The sequence below is a fragment of the Sorex fumeus genome, unplaced genomic scaffold, assembly GCF_029834395.1.
Source record: "Sorex fumeus unplaced genomic scaffold, SorFum_2.1 ptg000082l, whole genome shotgun sequence".
NCBI lineage: Eukaryota > Metazoa > Chordata > Mammalia > Eulipotyphla > Soricidae > Sorex > Sorex fumeus.
The window spans coordinates 3,971,919-3,995,882 of NW_026606139.1; the positions used below are offsets into that span (position 1 = coordinate 3,971,919).

The 23,964-nt window shown below is 59.8% G+C and overlaps 1 protein-coding gene across 5 annotated transcripts in view; it reads left to right on the forward strand.

The window, feature by feature from the left end:
• MAST2 (microtubule associated serine/threonine kinase 2) overlaps positions 1-23,724 on the forward strand; it is a 154,811-nt gene extending 131,087 nt beyond the window's left edge. For 2 of the 5 annotated variants that reach the window (XM_056130897.1, XM_056130901.1), the window contains exons 7-29: positions 1,353-1,373; positions 3,199-3,277; positions 4,760-4,914; positions 7,233-7,308; positions 9,184-9,393; positions 11,662-11,763; positions 13,666-13,798; positions 14,500-14,561; positions 14,707-14,792; positions 14,992-15,200; positions 15,966-16,104; positions 17,738-17,870; positions 18,595-18,760; positions 19,241-19,342; positions 19,412-19,534; positions 19,635-19,744; positions 19,831-19,985; positions 20,078-20,568; positions 20,939-21,165; positions 21,329-21,451; positions 21,675-21,811; positions 21,886-22,079; positions 22,255-23,724. In XM_056130897.1, coding sequence (XP_055986872.1) covers positions 1,353-1,373; positions 3,199-3,277; positions 4,760-4,914; positions 7,233-7,308; positions 9,184-9,393; positions 11,662-11,763; positions 13,666-13,798; positions 14,500-14,561; positions 14,707-14,792; positions 14,992-15,200; positions 15,966-16,104; positions 17,738-17,870; positions 18,595-18,760; positions 19,241-19,342; positions 19,412-19,534; positions 19,635-19,744; positions 19,831-19,985; positions 20,078-20,568; positions 20,939-21,165; positions 21,329-21,451; positions 21,675-21,811; positions 21,886-22,079; positions 22,255-23,669 — 4,648 coding nt within the window. In that variant the 3' untranslated portion in view covers positions 23,670-23,724. The remainder of the gene's footprint in view (positions 1-1,352; positions 1,374-3,198; positions 3,278-4,759; positions 4,915-7,232; positions 7,309-9,183; positions 9,394-11,661; positions 11,764-13,665; positions 13,799-14,499; positions 14,562-14,706; positions 14,793-14,991; positions 15,201-15,965; positions 16,105-17,737; positions 17,871-18,594; positions 18,761-19,240; positions 19,343-19,411; positions 19,535-19,634; positions 19,745-19,830; positions 19,986-20,077; positions 20,569-20,938; positions 21,166-21,328; positions 21,452-21,674; positions 21,812-21,885; positions 22,080-22,254) is intronic. The other 3 variants (XM_056130902.1, XM_056130899.1, XM_056130900.1) reach the window with 3 other exon arrangements.
• Positions 23,725-23,964: the final 240 nt, after the last annotated feature.

The window sequence follows — 23,964 nt, forward strand, 5'->3', positions numbered from 1 at the left end:
TTTTTTCTTGGTTGGTGGGCCTTCCCAGCAGTGCTGGTCACTGCCAGGAGTACACCCAGCAATACTCAAGAGACCACGTGGTACCAGGGATCGAACCTTCTGGCCCCAGTGCTTGCCAAGCAGGTGCTCAAATCCTTTGAGCTGTTTCCCGGAGCTTGTCTCTTCCTCCCTTTCCCCTTCCCTCCTTCTCTTCCCCTGACTCATTCCTGGCTCTGTGCTCAGGGATCACTCCTGATAGGGCTCAGGTCAAACTCTGGCCAACTGCATGCAAGGCAAGCTGGTCTCTCCAAACCCAAGTCCTCTCAAATAGAACCACAAGATTGCTCATTGAACAGCTTTAAAATCCTGAAATCTGTGTCTCCATCCGTGCTTGTTGATTCACCGAGAGGTGAGGAATATTTAGCAACTGTGATAATCAGCACGAAGTGGACGAGCACAGTGTCCCATGAGAGAACAGGAAGGGAATGGAGAGCGCATCGTGGGTGGTCCTGTAAAGCCTCTGAATCCTCGACTTTTCAGCTCAAAGCTGAGGGAGAGGCCTGCTCTGTGGGGAGTGAGGATGGAGGAGCGCAGACCACTCCAGGCACGAGGAATGCCGTCTTCCACTGTGTCCCTGGGTCTCCTCGTTCCCACTTGTAGGGCCGGCTGGGGGGCTTCAGGATCTGGCTTTAGGCCTGAGGTCCATATAGCTGCCCTGGGCTGCCCGTTCGGGACGGAGCTGGGAAAGCTGCTGGACATTGCTAGATACCAGTGGAGCTCTTCAGCTCTGCTCCAAGGATTCTCCAGAATTCTGTTTTCTAGGTTACTTAGGTCAAGCTTGAGCCTTCTCAGATCACTGTAGTTTTTGGAATATCTCACAGAAACCAGAGTTAATGAAACACTAAGGATAGGCCTCATCAAGTCGTGCCCATTTATTTCCGACTACACATTCCTGAACAGTTCAGTGCTCCGGTCCTCTGGTCCTTGATTCTCACTGTCTCTGTGTGTACAGCCCGCAGCTGACAGTGCTCGTGGCCTTCTCTTGGTCCTGCGTTCTGGAATCAGTCCTCACGGGGCTTGGAGGGACCCTCTGTGGTGTTGGGGGTCAAATCCAGGTTGGATGCTTGCAGGACAGATGCCTTCCCTGTGCTGTCCTCTTTTCTTCAGCCCAAAACGATATCTCAGTCTTTTTTTAATTACTTCTTTGTTTTGGGGCCGTATCCAGCGGTGCTCAGGGCTTACTGCTGGCTCTGCGGACTCTGTGCCCAGGCCCAGAGGCTTGAACCCGGGCCGGGCATGTGCAAGGCTGGTGCCTCAGCTGCTGAATTATCTCTGGCCCGATTCTCACTCTCATGTTCATCTTTTCACTGCAGCCATGGCCACAGAGCAGACAGGTAACAGTGGACGTTCTGGGGAGAGGGAGGGAAGCCGCTGTGCATGGCCTGACAGGAGGGTCTGTGACTGTTTCCCCCCTCCTGGTGGGAGCTTTTGTAATGAGCCTTTCCCGCTGTTACTACGAACATTGCCTTTTCCTGGCTAGCAAAGAGGCCTTGAGGGGCCTCCCTTCGTCTGCTGGAACCACGTCCCTGGAGGCTGGAGTTGCTGCACAGTGCCAAGTTCCTGAGTGTCGGGACGAGTCACCGTCATCCCCACAACTTGCCTCTGTCCCTAGTGAGAGTACCAGTCAGAGGAGCGCAGACCACTCATGGTGGCATTTCCTTAATGCTCGTGTGGTCCCTGATCTTCCATTTACAGAAAAAGGGCTGCCGTGCCCAGGAGGGGGTGGGGAGGAAGTCACCAGTGAAAATCTGTTTGACGAATTTTAGCGCGTCCATTCCTTAGCTCGACTGCCCCGTCTTAGCTGAGCTGCTTTCCTGGAACTGACTCGCTTAGGCAAGCCTCAGGACCCAACAAAGAGAACGTATTTGAGCTGCCTTCTGGCGATTCTTCCCCTCAGAGACTAGGTTCCAGCAGAGCTGTGCCCTGCCTGTGCTGGCTGCCCGGGTGGCATGGTTTGAGTTAAGTGCATGTTGCATGGGACCCTGGTTTATCCCCTTATCAAGCAGTACTGCAAAAAAGCTACTGGGCAGTGGTGGGAGTAGGGTTCTTCGAAGGAGAAGCGGCTCTTTTTTCTCTTCACCTCTCCGTCCCCCTGCATCCCCGTGAAATTCTGAAACCTGGAATAAACACCAAATGTCTATAGATTCTTGGAAGAGCAAAGGTCTTGAAGTTCTAAAGTTTCCCCCACTGCCAATGATTTATGGATCTGTGTGCAACAGTGAAGAAGTTTTCCTCCAACTTCAACCAAGCTCTATTCCCCAGGCTTCAGGAAAAAAGAACAATTTTGTTACAGTACAGCCCAGAACCCTGCACAGACTCACTTGTTCAGGGCCTGGGGAGATCGTATACTGGGTAGGATACTTGCCTTGTATCGAATCCAACATGGATTTGATTCCCAGCATCTTACATGGTCCCCTGAGCCAACCAGGAGTGACACCTGAGTACAGAGCCAGGAGAAAGCTCTGAGCATCACCAGATGTAGCCCAGTCCCTCACCCCCACAAAAGGAAAAAAAGTCACAAAATCAGTCTTTGGCAGACATTCTCAAGAACTGGTTTGGAGGGTCCTCATAGGTCCTAGATAGCCTTAAATTATTTACCATTGTTTCACACTCGGGCTTGGATGGGGCCTGCGGCTTTCTGGTTTCTCCAGTGATTTGGAAACGACCAAATAGCCCTTCTCAGGGACCCTTTAAAAAGACAGTTGCTGCATTTTCATGACAGTTCTCAGGCTGCCGCCTTGATCTGTTTGTTTGTTTATTTATTAACGCCGAACGCCCAGCAGTGCTTAGGGTGACTTCTGGCTCTGTACTCAGGAATCACTTCTGGTGGCCTTGGGGGACCATATGGGATACTGGGGATTAAACCCAGGTTAACCATGTGCAAGGCAGACACCTTACCCGCTGTACTACCATTCTGGCCCTTACTGGTGCCTTTCTACAAAATCCTCTATCATTCCTTTTCCAAAAGTGACAGTAATAGGTCCGTGTAGGAAAGAGACATGACAACATATACCGGACCAAGCAATACCGTCGTGAGGCGAGGAAACTCTTGCCAGTGGGCCAGCTGCCCCAAATCGTGCCGTTTAAGACCCCCACAGGTAGCATTCAGACCCAGGGAGGGGAGGCCATAGAAACTGCCTAATCCACTTTCTTGCTTAGGACTGATGGACGGCGCTGGTCTCTGGCCTCTTTGCCTTCTTCAGGCTATGGAACCAACACTCCGAGTTCTACTGTCTCAGTAAGTAACCAAATCAGTGGCCGTGTGCCTCCTTCACGCTGAAGAAATTCTTCCCCGGGAGTTAGTTAATGCTAATCACGGAATTGCAAAGTGGTTCTCAGCTTCTTCTCTGAAAATTGACCCAAAGAGGTTCCTGGGGCTGGGGCTGATGAGGGCTGAGAGCTTGAACCCCTTAACAGCCACAGCCTTGAACAACAAGCACCTTGGGAAAGACTCAAGCCCCATATTGTCTGGGGGTGTGGTGATGCCTTTGGAGTTAGAGGTGGACTTGAGGCTTTGCCGGTGAGGCCATGCTCGGAGGCTTCTAAGATGCTTCCCCCGCACAATTTCCTAGAATGGCATCCAAGCAAGATAATCTCGCCCATGTCTCAGATCTGTGAGACCTTTCTCCTTTTTCACCTTTTTCTTTGAGCGGGCCCAGTAACGTCTCCATTGTGAGACTTTCTTGTTACTGTGTTTGGTGTATTGAATACTCTTGGTAGCTTGCCAGGCTCTGCGAGAGGGGCAGAGGAATCGAACCTGGCTTGGCCAGGCTGACTCTGCGCAAGGCAAACGCCCTACCGCCGTGCTATCACTCCAGCCCATTAACTGGCTCGCATTAACCTTTTTCTTTTTTTAAAAAAAAAAAAGGATGACAGACCAAAGAGTGGTCCCTGAGCACATAGTCAGGAGTAAGCCCTGAACACATCTGTGTGTCCCCCCAAAAGAAAAGGAAGGGAAGAATGTGACATTCTAGTTCGATCTGTATCAAGCAGAAAGGGTTTGGTTTTGGTTTGGGGGCCACATCCAACAATGCTTAGGGGTTACTACTGACTGTGTACTCTGGAATTATTCCTGGCAGGGCTCCAGGGACTATATGGGATGCTGGGGATTGAACCCACCAGGCAGGTGCCCTGCCAACTGTACTGTCTCTCTCTGATGCCAAGACTAGGGGGCTTGTTCCTAGAATGTTTAGTTAGTTTCTCTTAGAAAAGGTTTTAGCCTATAACTCAAGTATTTAAATTGCTGCCGTGTGTGTGTGTTGATTTTTTGGGGTGTGTGTGTGTGTTTGTGTGTCTGTTGATTTTGGGGGGGTTCACTCCCATCAGTGCTCATCAGACTGAGCAGTATTGGAACCCGAACCCTGAATGCCCGTGCAAATCATTGGCTCCCACCCTTTGAACCATTGCCCTCAGCCCTCGAACTTACGTACTTAGTTCCCCTCCCTCCTCCCCACCCCTGCTTTGTCGTTGTCGTTGGTGTGATTGAGGCAGGGACTGGGGGTTCAGGTGTGTCTGGCTGTCCTGCTCCACGAGGGTCACACACGCTGTGGTGCTCACACACTCGCGGCTCATAAACACCTGAGTCCGACTGCTCCAAGACTCAGGCGGACCCGCATCACAGATTGTCGGGCTGCGAACGGGGCCATGCCCTGGAGGACCTCCAGGAGCCCGGGAGGAGTCCCTGCTCTCCACTGACTGGTCTTCGTCGTGTTTCCCGCAGTCGTCCTGTTCCTCACAGGAGAAGCTGCATCAGCTGCCTTTCCAGCCCACGGCGGACGAGCTGCACTTCCTGACCAAGCATTTCAGCACCGAGAGTGTGCCCGACGAGGAGGGCCGGCAGTCCCCCGCCCTGCGGCCCCGCTCCCGCAGCCTCAGGTGAGGGCGCTGCTCCCCGGCTGGTCTTCCCAGCACTGGCCTCTGAAACGCGTGAGGCTCAGTCACGTTCCCTTTCGCCCCTGCGGGCTCTGTGGCAGTTGCTCAGCTCTGTCATCAGGCTTTGAATGTAGCCACATCTTCGACTTTCTCGACAAACACAGTCTCCGGGCCAGGTCTGGCGTGGGGGTCAGAGCCCACTGCCTTCCCCGGGTGACTCAGGTGAATCGGGCCAGTGAAGCGCAAGTCTTTGTCTGTTGGAGTCCGTACCAGGCCTTCCGCCTGGCTCTCTGCTCAGGGGCCACTTTCGGTGGCAAGCAGGGCACCCTCTGTGGCGCTGGTGCTGGGGACCAAACGGGGTTGGCTGCATGCCGGGCAAGACTTGCCCTTCCTTGGCTTTGGCCGCAGCTCAGCCATCGCAAATGCGGTCAAGTGGGCCTGCTGTTCCCTTTGAGGGTCATTAGCTGTAGAAACGTACTTTAAGATGAGGCCGTAGAGATTGTCCGGTAGTTTAAGGCGCTTGCCTTGCGTTGGCTGACCGAGGGCTGATCCCCAAGGTCCCGTATGGTTCCGCGAGCACCATCAGTCGTAATTCCTGAGCGCAGAGCCAGGCGTGACCCCGGAGCATGAGGGGTGTGGTTCCGAAACAAAACCCAACAATAACTGAATATACTTTAAGCTCCAGTTGGGAAGAGGAGTGTGTTCATTCCAATCCGATGGTTACCTGGTTATAGAACCCAGAGCCGCAGGCTGTTTGAACGAAAGAGGTGGCAGCCGAAGACGTTTATGGCTTAGAATTAAGCCCCTGTCGGAGGCAGAATGAGATATCCATCTGATCTTATGCCCGAACCACATGGGTTCTTTAAAACTGTGTGTGTGTGTGTGTATGTGTGTGTGTGTGTGTGTGTGTCTGTGTCTTTGTGTGTCTGTGTTTTATGGGCCACACCAAGCTGTGCTCAGGGCTCACTTCTGGCTCTGCGCTTAGGAATCATTCCTGCCAGAGCTCGGGAGACCGTTTAGGGTGCTAGGGATTGAACCCCAGGTGTCCTACCCATTGTATTATCTCTCTAGCCCCAAACATTCTAACAGATGATTCATCTGGAATGCCTTAGACTAATTGGTTCTTCTTTTTCACTATCGACTAGTTAATTGAAGTCAGAATTCCAGGTTCAAGGAGAGTGTGGAGATTAAAGTGTGCTTGGGGCGCTGGAGGCATCCACACAGAGGTCAAGGTTAAGCCTGGCATGTAGCTGACTGTTTCCATCCCTGGCGCCACCCTGGGCACTGTCAGACATGCTCTCTGAGCAGAGTCCGGAGTAAGCCCTGAGCACCATCACAAAATAATTTCATTATTAATCAGATAAAATGAACCCAGAGCTCGGCTTTTCAGGAAATAACACATTGGCTCACCTGTTCAGGGGGACCTTCTGGGGAGCGTTGCCTCCCTGGGAGATTCACGTACGTGGCGTTGTCCTTTAAAGGTCAGAGTGGAGCGAGGCCAGGAAGACTGGTTCCAATTCAGAGTGGGTGAAGAAGACAGGATTTTTAGTACAAAGTGTCACAGGTTCAGGGCAGTGAATTTGGGTGCAGCTCCCTGGTGTCTCACAGAGAACACCCAAATCTTTCCACTGCCCCCCAGCGTCCAAGAGCGGACCCTTTAGGTGTTTGAGGTTCCCAGGCCCACAGTTGCTTGATTACTGCTCGAGAACTTGGTAGAGCCCACAGCGGGGGACCAACTACCCATTCGGCGTGTGGCTCAGACTCTGGTCGATTCACACGTGCCTGAAAGGGGAAGAGCGGGTGCAGGTCTGTAAGTCCCTACAGGCTGGATTGGTCTCGTGTCATCCCCTATGTCAGAGCCCCCCCTCAGCCTAATCGCCTGCTGCTTGTGGTGGGGGAGGGCAGGAATCTGTCTTCGGTGATGGTTTGATGGGATCGGATTCCTCGAATATGCCGGACTGTGTCCAATCCCACTGGCCAAAGCAGAGATGGCCCAGAGTGTCCTGTTGTAGGGGAGGGCGTCCAGAAAGCCACCAGCGGCTGGGGAGCAGTTTCCTCCTTGCTAGACCTTCTCGGCCTTGGCAGGCGTCTCCGTGAAAGCCAGTCTTCGTACAGGAAGGCGGCCAGCCAGATGGCATCATTCTGAGCTGCCCCAGATGTCCTGGCAGCTACAGGAATAAGGAAGCCCTGGAACTCAGAACTCATGAAGGTGGAGGTGGGGGTGCTGGGTGTGGAGGGCTGAGCAAGAGGGAGGGCAAGGGCTCTCTCTCTCCTCTGTTCCTCAGGGCGGGGAGTAACACCATTGTTTCTTTCTTACTTAGTCCTGGACGGTCCCCAGTTTCCTTTGACAGTGAAATAATAATGATGAATCATGTATACAAAGAAAGATTCCCGAAGGTAAGGATTCTTCTTGAAGGCACTGCCCAGGGAGTGGTCCCCAGTGGTCATTGCAAAGAGCTGCGAGCGGCCCAGGAGCAGGAAGACCCAAACCCCAGAGCTCAGGCCCGCAGGAGGGGAGGGCCACCGAGTTCTGTGGGCTTGGGGTTGGTTTGTCCTCAGGGAATTTCAGCGCCACCGCCCACAGGAGAGGCGTCTCAGGAGAACCGAACCGTTTGGTGCTCACCCAGCCAGTAACGGGGACGAGAGGAACTGAAACGCGTGCTTCTCCTGTCGCCTGCTCCTGGGGTCCCTGTGCCTGGCCTGTGCGCCGAGTCCTCAGCTGGGGCCTCACTGCCAAGTGCACAGACGGAGCCCCGCGTTCCTGTCAGGCGCAGGGAGGTGGGAGACAGGCCGTGGCTTTCACACATTTCCATTGGGATTTTCAGAGGGAAATGCTGAGGGGAGCGACAGATTCCCTTCCTGAGATGGCGGGAAATAGTCTCAGCCGCTCCGCAGCTTAGCTGTCAGCCTCCTTGTTTCTGCAACTGGGACCCTAGTTCCCATTTGCGTTTCTCTGGGGGCGTCTCATGCCTGAACACTCTTCGCGCACAGCCAGTGCCAGCTGGGTGAGACCTCGGGCCTCGTCTCCACTCCCGTTCCCCGATGTCCGGAGCATGCGGCCCTCCAGGCTTGCTCTGTTCTCTGCCCGCGCCTCCCAGCCTGCTCAGCCTCCCTAGCGTGTGGGGGGGTGTGTCCTCTGCTCCCCTGGGAATGTCCTCTCAGCTCAGGAACAGTCTCCTGGACACACATGCGCGCACGCGCACACACACACACACACACACACACACACACACACACACACACACACACACACACACAGCGACCCCCAGCAGCAGAGATGAGGACGATGAGGGATTCAGACCTCCCACCTGTAGGGCCGGGATGGGCGAGTTCCCTCCTCCGCTCCGGCTCCCCCTGAAGTCTCGGACCAGAGTATCTGCCTCTCAGGCTGCACCAAGATGTGCGGGCTCTCAGGAAGGGTCGCCTCTTCTCTGCTGAGCCTGTAGCCTGCATCTGCACGCCCCGGCCTTGCTTTCGTGGGCACCACAGGGAAAGAGGGCGGAAGAACAAGCAGCTGTGAAACGGCCCTGTTACCCTTGGTTCGTTCTCGAGCAGTGTGCGTGTCTGTTCCCTTTCCTCTCTGTCTCGGAGGTCTCGCATTCGGGTGCTGCGCGCTTGCAGTGTCTGCAGTTCCTCGTGTGAGCTGAGTTTTTGTTGCAGTGTGTTGTTCGCTCCTCTCCTCGTCTGGACCCTCCTTCTCCCTCCCCTCTCCCCTCTCTCCCACTCCTCTTGTACCCACGTTGATGTGTATACATCTACACGCCCACGCCAAGCCCACACTGGGAATCGCTGGTGGGAAGGGGGAAAGGGCAGCTCTGGTTAAGTGAAGCCTGTCGTTCGACGCCTGCGGTGGGGGTCCCCGGAGGTTTCTGAGCGAGTGTTCCACTCACTCTACACCTTTGGACGTTCTGTGGAGGCGCAGAGGAAAGGCAGCCCGAGATTGCGGGGAAGGCTCCTGCAAAGACTTCCGAGGATGGTGATCCTGGTAGTGAGGTCAGGAGTGACGGGTTGCCGGGCAGACTGGGTGAACGTGCCACAGGCAGGAAAGAGCAAAAGCAGACGGGAGACAGCGGCTCCCCGTTGTCCTTAGAGCTCCCCACAGCGTGTGGTCAAGAGAGGCCCCGGGCAGAACCGGCCTGGACTTGGCCGCTCGTCTGCCGCGCGAGGAGGAGAGGGCCTCTGAGCAGCTCAAGCAGAGCTCCTGACCGGCCCCCTCAGGCTCCTGCCGGGATTGGCAAGAATCGAGGACCCCTGTCCTGCTTTTCCTCCCAGGCCACTGCACAGATGGAAGAGCGGCTCGCGGAGTTCATTTCCTCCAACGCTCCGGACAGCGCGCTGCCCCTGGCAGACGGGGCCTTGAGCTTCATCCATCACCAGGTGATTGAGATGGCCCGAGACTGCCTCGACAAATCTCGGAGTGGCCTCATCACCTCACACTACTTCTACGAACTTCAAGAGAATCTGGAGAAGCTCCTGCAAGACGTGAGTGCCCCGGGACCCGCCCGCCACGCGGTCAGGGATCACTCGTCCCTGCCCTTGTCTGTCTTCTCTTGGCCACCTCCGCCTCTCTTCTTGCTGGGCTTATCCTCAGTTGTGGGGCCAAAGGAGATGGATTCCCCCTCAGTCCCTGGCGTTTCTGAGAGAAGATCGCCTGTTATCAAGAACTCAGCTCTGAGACCGGAGAGATAGTCCTCTTGATAGTGGATAAGACACTTTCCTCTCACATGGCTGGCCTGGATTTAATCCCCGGCACCCCATCTGGTCCCCCAAGCAGTGCCAGGAGTAAGTCCTGAGCATCGCTGAGTGTGACCCCCCCCCCCCCAACCATAAATAGATCACTAAACGAATAAATAAATGGGTAAGGTCCAGACCAGGGAAACGGCTCGAGAGACTAGGGTGCTTGCTTTGCATGTGGGGACTTTGTTTAATCCCAGTTCTTCATGGTCCTCCAAGCACCCTCCGGCCTTACCGCATGGCTAGAGGGACAGACAGTTGGAAAACACGATGATGCCATGGGCCATTAACAGGTGCTAGGAGATATGAAAAGTCTGTGTGTAGGTGTGGGTGTGGGTGTGTATGTTTGTAGGGAAACTCCAGTAAGACTTCACAGTTGATGTTTGGGCTAAGCCTTGAAAAAAATCTATTTAATTTCACTAATTTCACAGCCTCTCCCGTTCCTGACCAATTTCTGAATGGTCCCATGTGCTGTTGGCTTTCTCGACAACCTGTTCTCTCTTCAGTCTTTGCCTTTACTCTCTTCTCCTCACGTGTCACTGAGGCAGTTTGAAGCAAAGGTCACTGAGGGAAAACTTGCTGACTGACTGCCAGGTCTGGGAGCTCCTTCAGCCTCCGCCTCTCCTCAGCCCCTCACTCTTCTCTTCAGTCTTGCCCCCCTCTGCCAGGTGCCTTCTCTGCCCCTCCCTTAGCGTTGAGGTCCCGTCACCTGCTGGCTGTGTTCCGCTCTTTCTCCCTCCTCAGCCTCCTCCACTGCCAGTCCTGGCGCTACAGGACCCGCCTGTGACGGCTTCCCTCCTTGGCCTCCTGAGCTCCACGTCACTGTCCCCAGCTGCCTAAGGTCTTGTCCACCTGGACTCTGAGGGTTTTTTGCAGTGAATGGGAAGCTAGCTCTGAGCCGTGTGGGCAGGAGAGGGAACCGGATTACCCAAATGGCAAGTCGAGCCTGAAGCCTCCTCGCGGTCATGCACTCTCTCGCTCTCTGAGCACCTGTTGTCATTTATCTGTTTCTGGAGCCCCAATCAAATCACCTCTGCTCGGCTCTGGTAGCGAGGGGTGCAGCCTTGCATGCAGCCGCTGGAAAACAGCAGTTTTCCACAAAAGAGAAAGGGCCCGGCGCGGAGCCAGTGAATCCCCACGAAGGCCGCCAGCCTGGGTCCCTCCAACTCCAGGGGTCCGACACAGCTGCTCTTTCAGCCTGCCTGCTTTTCCTCTCACACCCAGTGTCAGGGCTGGAGCACGTGCCTCCTGTCTGGGTGTCCCTGAGCTCCGTCCCTGGGCACCCCCAGCATCCCAGGTACACAAAGTCAAGCTGAGCATCACCGCCATGGGGCCCCCCAAATAAACCCGAATGCGTTCTCGCGCAACCTCACGTAAACCACTACTTCCGTATTTCCTATTTTGTTGAGGGTTTCGCTGAAATTTTCCTACATTGCAGTTGTCTTTACCTCCTGTACCTGCTGCCCCAACCCCTCCTTTGCCACCTCTGTCCCCTCCCTCTGGAGTGGCCCTGATGCCTCTGTCACCTGCCTGTGGCCTATGGCCATTCTCCGTTCTTCTTGCCTTTACTGACGCCGTTTTCATCCGAATTATTACAACAGTCAAGAAAATGGGGTTCCCTCCCTTCAAGCTTAGCTTCTTCGGTGACCATCCATACTTGAGCCAAAGAGATCTTTCTGGAATGCCCATCTGGTCATGCCTCTGCTGCCTTGTGGCCTGTCTGTTCCTTGTATCTGTCTATCTTGGGCAGAGAGTGGGCGTCACGGAGGGGCCGTTGAGAGCCGCCCCCGGAGCTGGGTGTGAGGGTAAGCGGGGTGGGGCGGCGGAGCAGGGGAAGCTGTGTCTGGGGGGTGTCCCTGTGCTCCCGCGGCCGTGCCCCCATCGCACAGCCCACTGACCGGCCCTCGGAGCTCTTTGCTTTCCCGAGCTCGTGGCTCCCCGCGATCGGTTCTACCTCGCCCTGCCGCGCTGGCCAGTGGCTCACTTGTCTCTTCCGTCCACCCCGGACCCCCACAGGCTCATGAGCGCTCGGAGAGCTCGGAAGTGGCCTTCGTGATGCAGCTGGTGAAAAGGCTGATGATCGTCATCGCCCGCCCGGCTCGTCTCCTCGAATGCCTGGTGAGTGGCTGCTGGAAGCCTGGTGGGGCGGACACTGTAGAAGGACTGCCCGTCCGGAAGATGGGGATTGGACGGGCACGACAGGGACCGGTATCGGTCTGGCCCTCCCCACCCTGTGCAGGCCCTGGCACAGGGGGGCCTGGGGGGCTTGGAGAACACAAGGGCACTCGTGCACGTGATCATTCAGCAACACTTCAGAGGGCACCGGCTTCGCTCTGGAACTTGGTAGACAGGATGAAGCCAACAACCAGCTCTGAAGTACGTGCTCCGAGGCGGAGTTAGAGTTGGTTTGTTGGTGCCTTAGGTAGAAGACTTGAGACACTCAAAGGATGATTGTGAGTTCTCCAGGTGAGGAACGTGGGCAAGGGCGTTGGATGAAGTGCATGCAAGGTGTAGTTGAGGCATCTGTGAAGGAAAGGCCGGGAAAGGAGGCAGGACAGACCCCAGCTCTCACCCTGGCGTTCGTGTTTACCCTGAACGCAGGCGGGAACCAGCAGAAAGTTTCGCTGAGAATGAAGTTGGCGTAGTCAGAGTCGCTTTTTCAAACTGACTTTATATAAGATAATTGACATGTGTGAAATAGACCCCTTCGGGGGCCAGAAAGGTAGTCCAGTGGGTAGGGTGCTTGCCTTGCACTTGGTTTGGTTCTGTCCCTGACACTCCATCTATATGTGGGAGGTATCCCTTTAGAGCATATAGTTCAGTGAGTTTTAACAAACATCAGCCCATATGGTTACCGGCACTGCTGAGCTAGAGCTTAGCCAGGCAGCCATGCCCCCGCCTCACCGGGCCTCTCTTGCCCAGGTCAGCATTCATCTTTGGCCTTAATTTCATAGGAGTTAAATCAAGTAGTTTGTTATATGAGGCTCCGGTGTATTATGTACATCAATGCTTGGATTCTGTGATTATTTCTCAGTAATATGCTGATAGCTTTACTTTTTTTTCTTCTTTTTGGGTCACACCTGGCGATGCACAGGGGTCACTCCTAGCTCTGCACTCAGGAATTACCCCTGGCGGTGCTCGGGGGACCATATGGGATGCTGGGAATTGAACCCAGGTCGGCCGTGTGCAAGGCAAATGCCCCACCCACTGTGCTACCCCTCCAGCCCCTGTTAGCTTTGCTTCTAAGAAGGACCACTGGGTGCCGCTGGCTAATGGTCTGGGGGCAGGCAGACGAGCCAGGGAACTGGTACGGACTCATCTGGGGAAAGAGGTGGGCTGGGCGTGAGGGAAGTGTTCCCATCCGACAGGGACTGAGGAAGAGGTTCTCCATGTCTGGCGTAGGTAAGAGAGAGAGTGGGGGAGGGGAGGGCAGCGTCCTCTGAGAGACAGCAGAGTGGGAGCGGGCAGCTGCGGCTGTGGTCAGGCCGAGGGCCACCGCCACAAGAACACGAAGTTCGGGACTTAACAGGGACACTGAGTCAGGCTGGTTTTTTGTCCCTTCCTCCTTTGGCCTCGTAGGGACGTCATCGTGTTGTTAGGTCTCGCCCCGAGTGGGGCACCCACCGGAAGGCCCCCAGTAAGTGGGACCCAGCACCCAGAGGCCGCCCCCCTGAGTTCCGCATAGCTCCGCAGCCCTGGCACACTGAGGGTGCCGGGTCAGATCTGAGGGCCAGTGTACCCCGAGAGGCTCCTCTGACACTGGCCTGCGGCGGGCACTGGTCCCCGTGAAACCAAACACTCTGGTTGCCGTTGCTGAAGGTAGCCTGGGTTTGGCCTGTCTGCTCTGGGAGTGACCGGAAGACCACATTCCCTCTCCGCGTTTCCTGCCTGTGATGCTCCTGGCTGTTCAGGGGTGTCGGGCCCAACCCACAGGAAGCCCGTTTATTCACCGGCTCTGACAGGGGCGGTAGAACCAGAGACCAGACATCTTCACTTGTCGCTCCCACCTCTCCCTCACAGGAGTTCGACCCTGAGGAGTTTTACCACCTGTTAGAAGCAGCTGAGGGCCACGCCAAAGAGGGACAAGGGATTAAATGTGACATTCCTCGCTACATCGTTAGCCAGCTGGGCCTGACTCGGGATCCCCTGGAGGGTAAGCAGAGACGCCCCGCAGCCCACAGGCTCTGACCCCAGGGAAGCCAGAGTTGGATGCAGACATGACACAGCCTCGAGGGCCACGCGTTCCCGAGAGGAGCCCCCTGCAGAATCACCCACGTAGCCCTGAGTGCATTGCCCTGAGCCCAGCCAGGCCCAGGGTCAGCTTCCCGACCTAGAGTCAGAGTCATCACCAGCCGAGGACCCCGATTCCCTTTCCAGACACACTCGCCTCCCCGCATGGTCGCCTCTCCTGCTGCCACTTTGTAAACTGCCCTGTGTTTGGCGTGCTCCCGACCTAGGGCTTCAGACGATGCCTCCGCTCTTCTGGGCGTAGGCCCTCCCCCTGCTTGAAGAACAGACTCGGCCCAGTCCGTCTTCCTGCTCCTGCACCCCCCTCCCCGGCCCATCCAGCACGATGTGGACTGATAGCCCAGCGCGGGGCCTAATTTCCAGGAGTTGCCCAAGCTAGGGGGAAGCTTGATCAGAGTACCTGGCAGTGTTAGTAGCACTGGCCGTCTCGGGGTGGCGATGTTTGCCTTTTCTCCTGGACCGCAATGGGACAGAACCTCCGAGCCGCGTTTGCGTCCCAGACAGGCGGCTGCACTCAGGCCTGCGCTGCGTGTGCCTGTTGTGTGCGGGGGGATGGACCCCGGGGTGTCTGTGTGGCCGCACTCCAGCGTGCTTCTTTGATCCTAGAAATGGCCCAGCTGAGTGGCTATGACAGTCCCGACACTCCAGAGACTGATGATTCCGTCGAGGTAAAGATCGTGCCCACCTCCCTGACGGTCGCTTCTGGGTTCTGCAGCCAAGGGCTGGGCAGCCTGAGGGGTCTGGGGGAAGCTGGGCTGGAGTCTGCATCCGGGCGAAGCGCTCCCTCCGTCACCTGGGCTCTGCCTTCGGCAGGGCCGGGGCTCGTCTCTGACCTCTACGAAGACGCCCTCGGAAGAGGACTTCGAAACCATCAAACTCATCAGCAATGGCGCCTATGGGTAAGAGGAGGTGGCCCGGGGCCGGGACGGCGCTACAGTGGGTGGGCAGGGCATTTGCCGACCTGGGTTCGACCCCGGCGCCTCATCCCGTCCCCTGAGCATCACGGGCGTGGCGCACAAGCAGAAAAGGGAAGGCTCCCGCTCAGATGTGCGCCCTGTGTGCGTTTGCCCGGGCATGACGCCCGCACGCCGTTCCCAGGGCCGTGTTCCTGGTGCGACACAGGGCCACCCGGCAGCGCTTCGCCATGAAGAAGATCAACAAGCAGAACCTGATCCTGCGGAACCAGATCCAGCAGGCCTTCGTGGAGCGCGACATCCTCACCTTCGCCGAGAACCCCTTCGTGGTCAGCATGTTCTGCTCCTTCGAGACCAAGCGCCACCTGTGCATGGTGATGGAGTATGTGGAAGGTACTGGGGAGGGGGCCGGGCTGAGTCCCCACCGGGGCCGGGCCCCCGAGCTGGACCCCGCAGCGGGTGGACAGGGGAGTTGCAGGGTTCGGCCTCCCCGATCTCCGGCGCCGGATTCTGGCTTGGGATCTCGGAGGGCACTTGGCCCCGGGGCCCGAGGCTCCCAGCCCTTCGCAGGGTCCGGGACTGCCCGTGTGGGGCACGGTGAGAAGCCGTGTTGCACACGCACGTCCGCGTGCCTCGGGCAGGAGCCGAGGAGGGCATGGAGGCCGCAGCAGAGGCCTCGGGCGTAGGAGGGAAGAGCAGGCCCCGGCCGATGGCTCGTGAAGGCAGCTCTCCTTGGGAGCACGCAGCCGCTCGAGGGAGAATTGAGCACCCTGGGGTGCGTCTCTGAGGGCCACGGCACCAGGAGCCTTTCCTCCTCCCTGAGCTATCAGCCCCCTGTGACTCCGTGGGTGCAGTCTGGGAGTGACCACGTGGCTTTCCACAGAAGCCAGAAACTGCCGGCAGGGGGGAGGGCAACGAAGAGACTGAGCTAGAGGACCCCCCAGCCAGGAGTGCCCGCCCCCCCATCCCCGCCAGTGCACCCTGCGGGGCTGCCCCCGGGCAGGCTGCACTCGGCCCGCCAGCTCTCGGCGTCCTCGCCTTCCCTCCTGCTCCTGTCCACGCGGTGTCTGGCACCTGGCTGGCCCCTCAGGCAGGCCATCCGCCGAGCCCAGCTGGAGGGGGTTGGTTCCTGCTCTGAGGGGCCTGCGCCTGTTGTAGGAGGAGACTGTGCCACCCTGCTGAAGAACATCGGGGCCCTGCCCGTCGACATGGTGCGCCTGTACTTCGCGGAGACTGTGCTGGCCCTGGAGTACCTGCACAACTACGGCATCGTGCACCGCGACCTCAAGCCCGACAAGTACGCGCCGCGCTGTCCCTCCTGCATCTCTGAGGGAGATGGACACAGTTTGTTCGAACTGGTCCCGGAATGGCTGCAGAGAAATGGTGCTCGTGGGTGTCCATCGAGGCCCGTGCTCTGGCCCCCGTCCAAGGCCATTGCCAGCGAGCTCTGGCAGCGGCAGCCTCAGGCTCCGGTGACACGTGCAAGTCACTGAGGAGCTCTCAGAGACGCACAGGAGGGGGCCAGCACATCTGCTCAGTGCTGAGCAGGTGCCCGGGCTTTCTGTCAGTGCCGTCCCTGCCGAATGGGTGACAGGGGGGCCCGAGTAGACCGCAGCCCGGGGCACACAGAGGAGGGTGAGGTAGGGAGGAGTTCTCCTGAGGAGCAACAGCCGCAGCCCTCAAGGCTGAGGGAGCAAGGCCCACTCAGGGACAGGCCAGCCGTCGTGGTACTATCTGGAGTGAGAACGCGGCCCTAGGAGAGACGGGGCCTGTCCCCACGGGGCCTTAGTTAATTTGGGTTTCGTTTAGTTTTGAAGGGTAAGAGCTTTATCGAGGGATGACACTACTTTCAAAGAGGAAATGAGATCATCAAGAGAGTGGCTGGGGGGAGACGTAGATCCAGCAGGCGGGGCGGGTGTTAAGGGAGCAGCTTCCAACGTGGGGCCCAGGCGCTGTGATGAGCCTCTGAGTGACGCCAGACAGAACCCAGTTCCCACAGTCATGGGGGGCACTGAGGACTCAGTGCTCAGGCCGGGGCATTCCAGGGGCCGCTTGGTACTGGGAGTCGGACTCGGGGCCCTTGGTGTGATGCCAGGCCCACACCAGTCCTCTGAGCTGTCCACCGGACCCCTGACCACGTTGTAACTCACCTCCTCTGACCCTTACGTTCCTGCTCCCCCCTCTAGACAGGATCGTAGAGCCTAGCCTGTGTTCATGTACTTGAGAGCACCGTTTCCCAGCCTGGGGCCCCAGGATGTTCCAAGGGGGCCACAGTTGAAAACTGACGAGGGAGGGAGAGGGGTCAGAGGAAACAGTCCGGAGGGCCACGGCGGGCTACTGAGAAGCACCACGTGAGTCACAGTGACCAACTCAAGTGGGTCGGGGGTCTGGCCCTGTGAGTGAGCGTGGGGACAGTCAGTCAGGCAACGTGGACAGAAATCGGGGCCGGGTCTCCCGGCCTCCGTGAGTGGGTGGCGGCCAGTGCCTTTGGCGCAGGAGAAGGCCGAGGCAGTGTGAGGGCGGGGGCGAGAGCTCCTGGGGAGAGTCGCAGGTTCTGAGCATCTGAGCAGTCTCGCTTCCGAGACAGACAGCAGAGCAGGACGAGGACCCTTTCCTCTCCCCAAGTCAGACCAGCTGGGGGCTGGGGGGGGCAGTGCCGTGGCGGGGGCCGCCAGCGCTGGAGGAACGTCTGCTTCGCTCACCGCGCACGGAGCCCAGTTGGGGAATAAATAGAACCGAGGAGGGGGTGGGAGGGAGGCAGGCCCGCGCTTGTGCAGGACCGGGCTCGCCGCGCCGGTGCTATTTCTGCTCTCGCAGCTGCTGCCTGCTCAGGAAGTCCTCGGCGGCCCGCTGGGAACCGTGGCACCTGCTCGGATCCGCCCTCCCGAGCCCGGGAAGTCACCCCCTCCTTCCTTTCTCTCATTTCCCAGCCTCCTGATTACGTCCATGGGCCACATCAAGCTCACTGACTTCGGCCTTTCTAAGATCGGCCTCATGAGCCTGACGACAAACTTGTACGAAGGCCACATTGAGAAGGACGCCCGGGAGTTCCTGGATAAGCAGGTGGGTGGGTGGAGGCGACGCCGGAGCTGAGGCGGGCTCCAGCCGCGGAGTAACAGGCCACCCGCGCGCCCTGGTGTGGGTGCGGACTCGGAACTCAGCCCTACCTTTCGGTTTCTGGGTCATTGTTTAGGAAAAGGTAATGGGAGACTGAGATACAAAATCCAAAATATCTTGCTCCGCAGGTTTACAGAAAGTTGGTTGCTTTATTTTTTTTTTCTTTTTTTTTTTTTTGCTTTTTGGGTCACTCCTGACTCTGCACTCAGGAATTACTGGCAGTGTTCAGGGGACCCTATGGGATGCTGGGAATCGAACCTGGGTCTGCCGCATGCAAGGCAAACTCCCTACCCGCTGTGCTATCACTCCAGCCCCCAGAAAGTTGGTTATTTAACTGTTGTTGAACTGAGATTGTCCTGAACTTCCTAAGCCCAGTGAAGGGCAGGACTTTGCTGCATTCCATTTTTCTAGAACACAACCCTGCCTTGCCCTGGCAGCGGGGAACAGAGGCCGGGGGGACGGGGAGGGGGGTCAGGGGCCAGAAGGACGTGCTGAGGTCTCGGGGTATGGTGATCTCAGGTCAGAACGAGACATTCTAGTTTAGAAAATGTGTAGAATTCACCCCTCCAGTGGTTCCAGCTGTGGTGCCTGGTCCTGTTACTGCTTGTTGTCTGGAGTGACTTTCTGTCTGGGGAGGGAACATCCCCAACCCCCCGGCCTCTCTACCCAGGTCTGCGGGACCCCAGAGTACATCGCGCCCGAGGTGATCCTACGTCAGGGCTACGGGAAGCCGGTGGACTGGTGGGCCATGGGCATCATCCTGTACGAGTTCCTGGTGGGCTGCGTCCCTTTCTTTGGGGACACTCCAGAGGAGCTCTTCGGGCAGGTGATCAGTGGTAGGTACCCGGGGCAGAGTCTGGCTTTGCAGATGTGACTCCTCCTTTGGGGCTGCAGATTCTTGTTCCGAACTGGGGGTGTGCGTGCCGTTCTCGCCACGAACGCCACCCACATACGTGTGCTGTGCTGTGTGTGTGTGTGGACACTCACCTTTCTGCATCCACGGGAGTTTCCGTGTGTCTGGAGTTTAAAGGTGGGATGAGCCACTGCTGTGCCCTCCCCCACTCCCAAACCGAATAGGGCGCCTGGGGCAAACCGAATAGGGCGCCTGGGGCAAACCGAATAGGGCGCCTGGGGCAAAGGTGTGCGTGGCCCCCCGATGGGGTGCTGGGGAGTAGGAGGTCTGGGTCTCGGGTCCTATCAGGCCACCTTAATCGTCTCCTCACCTTGGCCCTGGGCACCGTCTCCCCGTCCGGCGGGCGAGCTGGGAGCCGCATCTGTAACCCCTCCTCGCCCTTCCATTCCCTGTGTCGCTCCAGACGAGATTGTGTGGCCCGAGGGGGACGATGCGCTGCCCCCGGACGCCCAGGACCTCACCTCGAAGCTCCTCCACCAGAACCCTCTGGAGAGGCTGGGCACAGGTAGGACAGACCCTGCGGGGGCGAGGGGCGGGGGAGGACACGGGTCTCACCGGGTCCCCCCGCCCGCAGGGGGTGCCCACGAGGTGAAGCAGCACCCGCTCTTCGCGGGCCTGGACTGGACGGGCCTGCTGCGGCAGAAGGCGGAGTTCATCCCGCAGCTCGAGTCTGAGGACGACACCAGCTACTTCGACAGTAAGGCCTCGGGGCAGGCGGGCAGGTGGGACCCGGTGGCGGTGGCCGGGTGGCCGGCCGCCGGCAGGTTCTCTGAGGGGCTGTGCCGTGTCCGCCCCAGCGCGCTCCGAGCGCTACCACCACGTGGACTCGGAGGACGAGGAGGAGGCCAGCGAGGACGGCTGCCTGGAGATCCGCCAGTTCTCCTCCTGCTCCCCGAGGTTCAGCAAGGTGGGCCCCAGGGGCCGAGGGGTGTGGGGGGAGAGGGGCGCGGTGGACCCCCGGCGCCTCGAGCTGGCCCCGCGCTGCGCCCGCAGGTGTCCAGCAGCATGGAGCGCCTGTCCCTGCTGGAGGGGCGCCGCACGCCGCCGCCCACCCAGCGCAGCCTGAGCGAGGAGAAGGAGGACCGCGCCGACGGCCTGGGCGGGCTGAAGGGCCGCGAGCGCGGCTGGGTGCTCGGCTCCCCCGAGATGTGAGCGCCCAGGGGAGCGTGGGGAGGGTGGGGGGGGTGGGGGGGTCCACCCGGGCGGACAGTGGCCGCTCACCCTGCTCCCCCGCCCGCAGCCTGCGCAAGCGGCTGTCCGTGTCCGAGTCCTCCCACACCGAGAGCGACTCCAGCCCGCCGCTGACCGTGCGCCGCCGCTGCTCCGGCCTCCTGGACGTGCCGCGCGGCTCCGAGGGCCCCGAGGAGGCGGGTGGCCCCCCCAGGCGGCAGCAGCAGCAGGAGGCGGCGGGGCTCCTGACACCCTCTGCCGAGGGGCCCTTCTGCTCCAGTCCAGGTGGGCCTGCGGGCGCTGGGGGGGACAACGCCCCGAGCGGGGAGGGGCGCGCGTCTCATGGGTCGCCTGGGTCCGCAGCCACGGAGCCTCGAGGAGACCACAGCAGCCCGCAGCTGGCCGAGGGAGCCACCCCCAAGGCCATCAGCGACCTGGCCGTGCGCAGGGCCCGCCACCGGCTGCTCTCCGGGGACTCTCTGGAAAAGCGCACCGCGCGCCCCCTCAACAAAGTGATCAAGTCTGCCTCGGCCACTGCCCTGTCCCTCCTCATTCCTGCCGGTGAGGGTTGGGGTCTCAGGAGGTCCCGTGGCACGGGTGTGACCTGGCCTGGGGAGAGGGGCGGCGGAGGCCTCCGGGCGTGCAGGCTTGGAGTGCTGTGCACAGTAGGGGCTCCGCAGGGCAGGCACACGTCCCAGCTCCCCCATTAAACTTTGGCTTTTATCTTTGAAGAAGTTCCCGAACCCCAGGTTTCACCCCAGCACCAGTGTGTGTGACACAAAACACTCAAAGATGAACGAATAAATAAGAAGGGCTCCCCAGGGGCTTGGCGCAGGGGCTAAGGGGAAGACACTTCTGGATCGGCACCCTGACAGGGCGCAGGGGCTGTGCTTGGGCCCCAGCCCACCTCAAGCCCTGGCTTCTCCTCCAGAACACCACAGCTGCTCTCCTCTCGCCAGCCCCATGTCTCCGCACTCGCAGTCCTCCAACCCCTCGTCCAGGGACTCTTCCCCGAGCAGGGACTTCCTGCGAGCCCTCGGCAGCGCGAGGCCCCCCATCGTCATTCACCGTGCAGGGAAGAAGTACGGCTTCACCCTGCGAGCCATTCGGGTCTACATGGGGGACTCCGACGTCTATACCGTGCAGCACATGGTGTGGGTATGTTTCCTGTATCACTCCCCTGCCTCCAGCAGCGCTGGGGGACCCCAGGGTGGGGGGCGGGCAGGGGCACGGGGACGGGTGCTCGGCACGATGAGTAGGACCGGGCCCACACGCCAGGCGTGGCTCCGGGCTGAGCACTGCTCCGTTTCCCCCGAGCCAGCATGTAGAGGACGGGGGACCGGCCAGTGAGGCAGGCCTTCACCCAGGGGACCTCATCACACACGTCAACGGGGAGCCGGTGCACGGGCTGGTGCACACGGAGGTGGTGGAACTCATCCTGAAGGTCAGTGTGGGGACGGGGGTGCCGTGGCGGGGGGCCTTCACCTACCTGAGCCCCGGGACCCTTCTGTGCTGTCGTGAGCCCAGGGAGCAAGACAGATGAGCCTCCCAGCCAGGCTCTCAAGCCCGGCCCTCAGGCCCCCTGGGCTCCATCCTGAGCCAGGAGGAGGCCGGGCAGGCTGGGACTATGTCCCCACCTGAGCCTGGACCTCATGCTCTGCCCCCAGAGTGGAAATAAGGTGTCCATCTCGACCACGCCCCTGGAAAACACTTCCATTAAAGTGGGGCCGGCCCGGAAAGGCAGCTACAAGGCCAAGATGGCCAGAAGGAGCAAGAGGAGCCGGGGCAAGGACGGACAAGAGAGGTGAGTCCCTGAGCCCGGGGATGGCAGCCCTGCGCCCTCCGTGCCCCCCGGTGACCCTGAGCCGTGTCCCGCAGCAGGAGACGGAGCTCCCTGTTCCGGAAGATCACCAAGCAGGCGTCCTTGCTGCACACCAGCCGCAGCCTCTCGTCCCTCAGCCGCTCCCTGTCGTCGGGGGAGAGCGGCTCGGGCTCCCCCACGCACAGCCACAGCCTGTCCCCGCGCTCCCCGACTCAGGGCTACCGGGTGGCCCCCGACGCCGTGCACTCAGGTAGGCCGTGCCCTGGCTCCTCGCGTGTGGGGCGACTCCATTCCGTAGGGGGGCTGGGGTCCTAGTCGGGAGAGTGGGTCCCGCGGCATCCCGGGGCACAGCCCTGCTCCCTGCGACTCACAGTGTTCTGTCTGTCTGTCCGTCTGTCCGTCTGTCTGCCTGCCCGCCCGCCCAGTGGGAGGGAACTCGTCACAGAGCAGCTCCCCCAGCTCCAGCGTGCCCAGCTCCCCCGCCGGCTCCGGGCACACGCGGCCCAGCTCCCTGCACGGCCTGGCCCCCAAGCTGCAGCGCCAGTACCGCTCCCCGCGGCGCAAGTCGGCCGGCAGCATCCCGCTGTCCCCGCTGGCCCATACGCCGTCGCCGCCCCCGGCCGCCTCGCCCCAGCGCTCCCCGTCGCCCCTGTCGGGCCACGGCACGCAGGCCTTCTCCGCCAAGCTCCACCTGTCGCCCCCCCTGGGCCGGCAGCTCTCGAGGCCCAAGAGCGCCGAGCCCCCCCGCTCCCCGCTGCTGAAGCGGGTGCAGTCGGCCGAGAAGCTGGCAGCGGCCCTGGCCGCCTCCGACAAGAAGCTCGGCCCTGCTCGGAAGCCGAGCCTCGAGCCGCCGCACCCGGAGCTCAAGAAGGAGCTGCCCCCGCGCGAAGGCAGCTCCCTGGACGGCGTCGGCACCCGGAGCGCGCTGCCGGGGAAGGGGGTGCTGCAGCCTGCCCCCTCGCGGGCCCTGGGCACCCTCCGACAGGACCGGGCTGAGCGGCGCGAGTCCCTGCAGAAGCAGGAGGCCATCCGGGAGGTGGACTCCTCGGAGGACGACGCGGACGACGGGCCAGAGCCCAGCCGGGGTGACCCAGAGCCCTGCATGACGCCTGCGCTGGAAATGGGCCCGGGCCTGCCCCTCAGAGCTGGGGCGGGTGAGGAGGAGGACGGTCTCTTGCCCAGGGACCCCCTGGCAGCAGCCTCACGGGGGTCCCCCCGAGTAGAATGCCCTCGCGTCTCCCAGAGGCTTGGGAGCCCACAGAGCTTCGAGGTGGCCACTGGCTCCTTGAGCAGGGCTGGACTCGCAGACCCCATCCCGACTGAAGGCTGCTGGGAGGCCCAGCACCCCCATCCCCAGGCACTCTCAGCACTTTGCCCCTGCTCCCCAGGACTCGTCACCCCCTCTGGGGAGCCAGCACCATGGCCCTGGAAGTGCCTCCTTGAGGGTGCAGACAGGGCTCCGGGTGGCAGAGTAGCCGCAGTGAAAGGTGGGCCCGCTTCCCAGGACTCAAAACCCACAACTCCAGCCCACCCGGAGGACCTGGCGCCCTGGCAGCAGGGGGCCACCTGGCCACCCAGTGACCCTCCGCCATGCGAGGTTCCTGGCCAGGTCCGGCTGTGGCAGCCTGAGTGTGCACCGACAGAAAAAAGAGGGCCAGCCCTGGGCCTCAGCAACATGCCTGACGCTTCAGGTGACCGGAGGCAGGACGTTCTGTACAGCAGCTGCCCTCTCAGCCAGGAGCCTGGGCCCAGCCCGCTCCGGAGAGACCGAGACCCTGGGGGTCCTCAGAAGTATCAGGACTTGGCATTGGCACCTGATGAGCTTTTAAAGCAAACATGACCGGGGTTTGCCATTTCTGCACTCTGACCTGTGTAATACACGCTCTTGGAAACCACCTGTTTCTCGCGTTTGCTTCCTTTTCTTGGTTTTGTCTTTGGGCCGCACCGGCTATACCGAGGGCTGACTTAATTCCTGGTTCTGCCCTCAGGAGCCACTCCCGGCGGGACTTGAGGGACCATATGGGATGCTGGGGGTCGAACCCGAGTCAGCCGTGTGCGAGGCGAGCCCCCTACCCACTACCTCTCCGAGCCCACGTTTCTCTTCTTTACACAACACGAAGATAACGTGGGCTGCG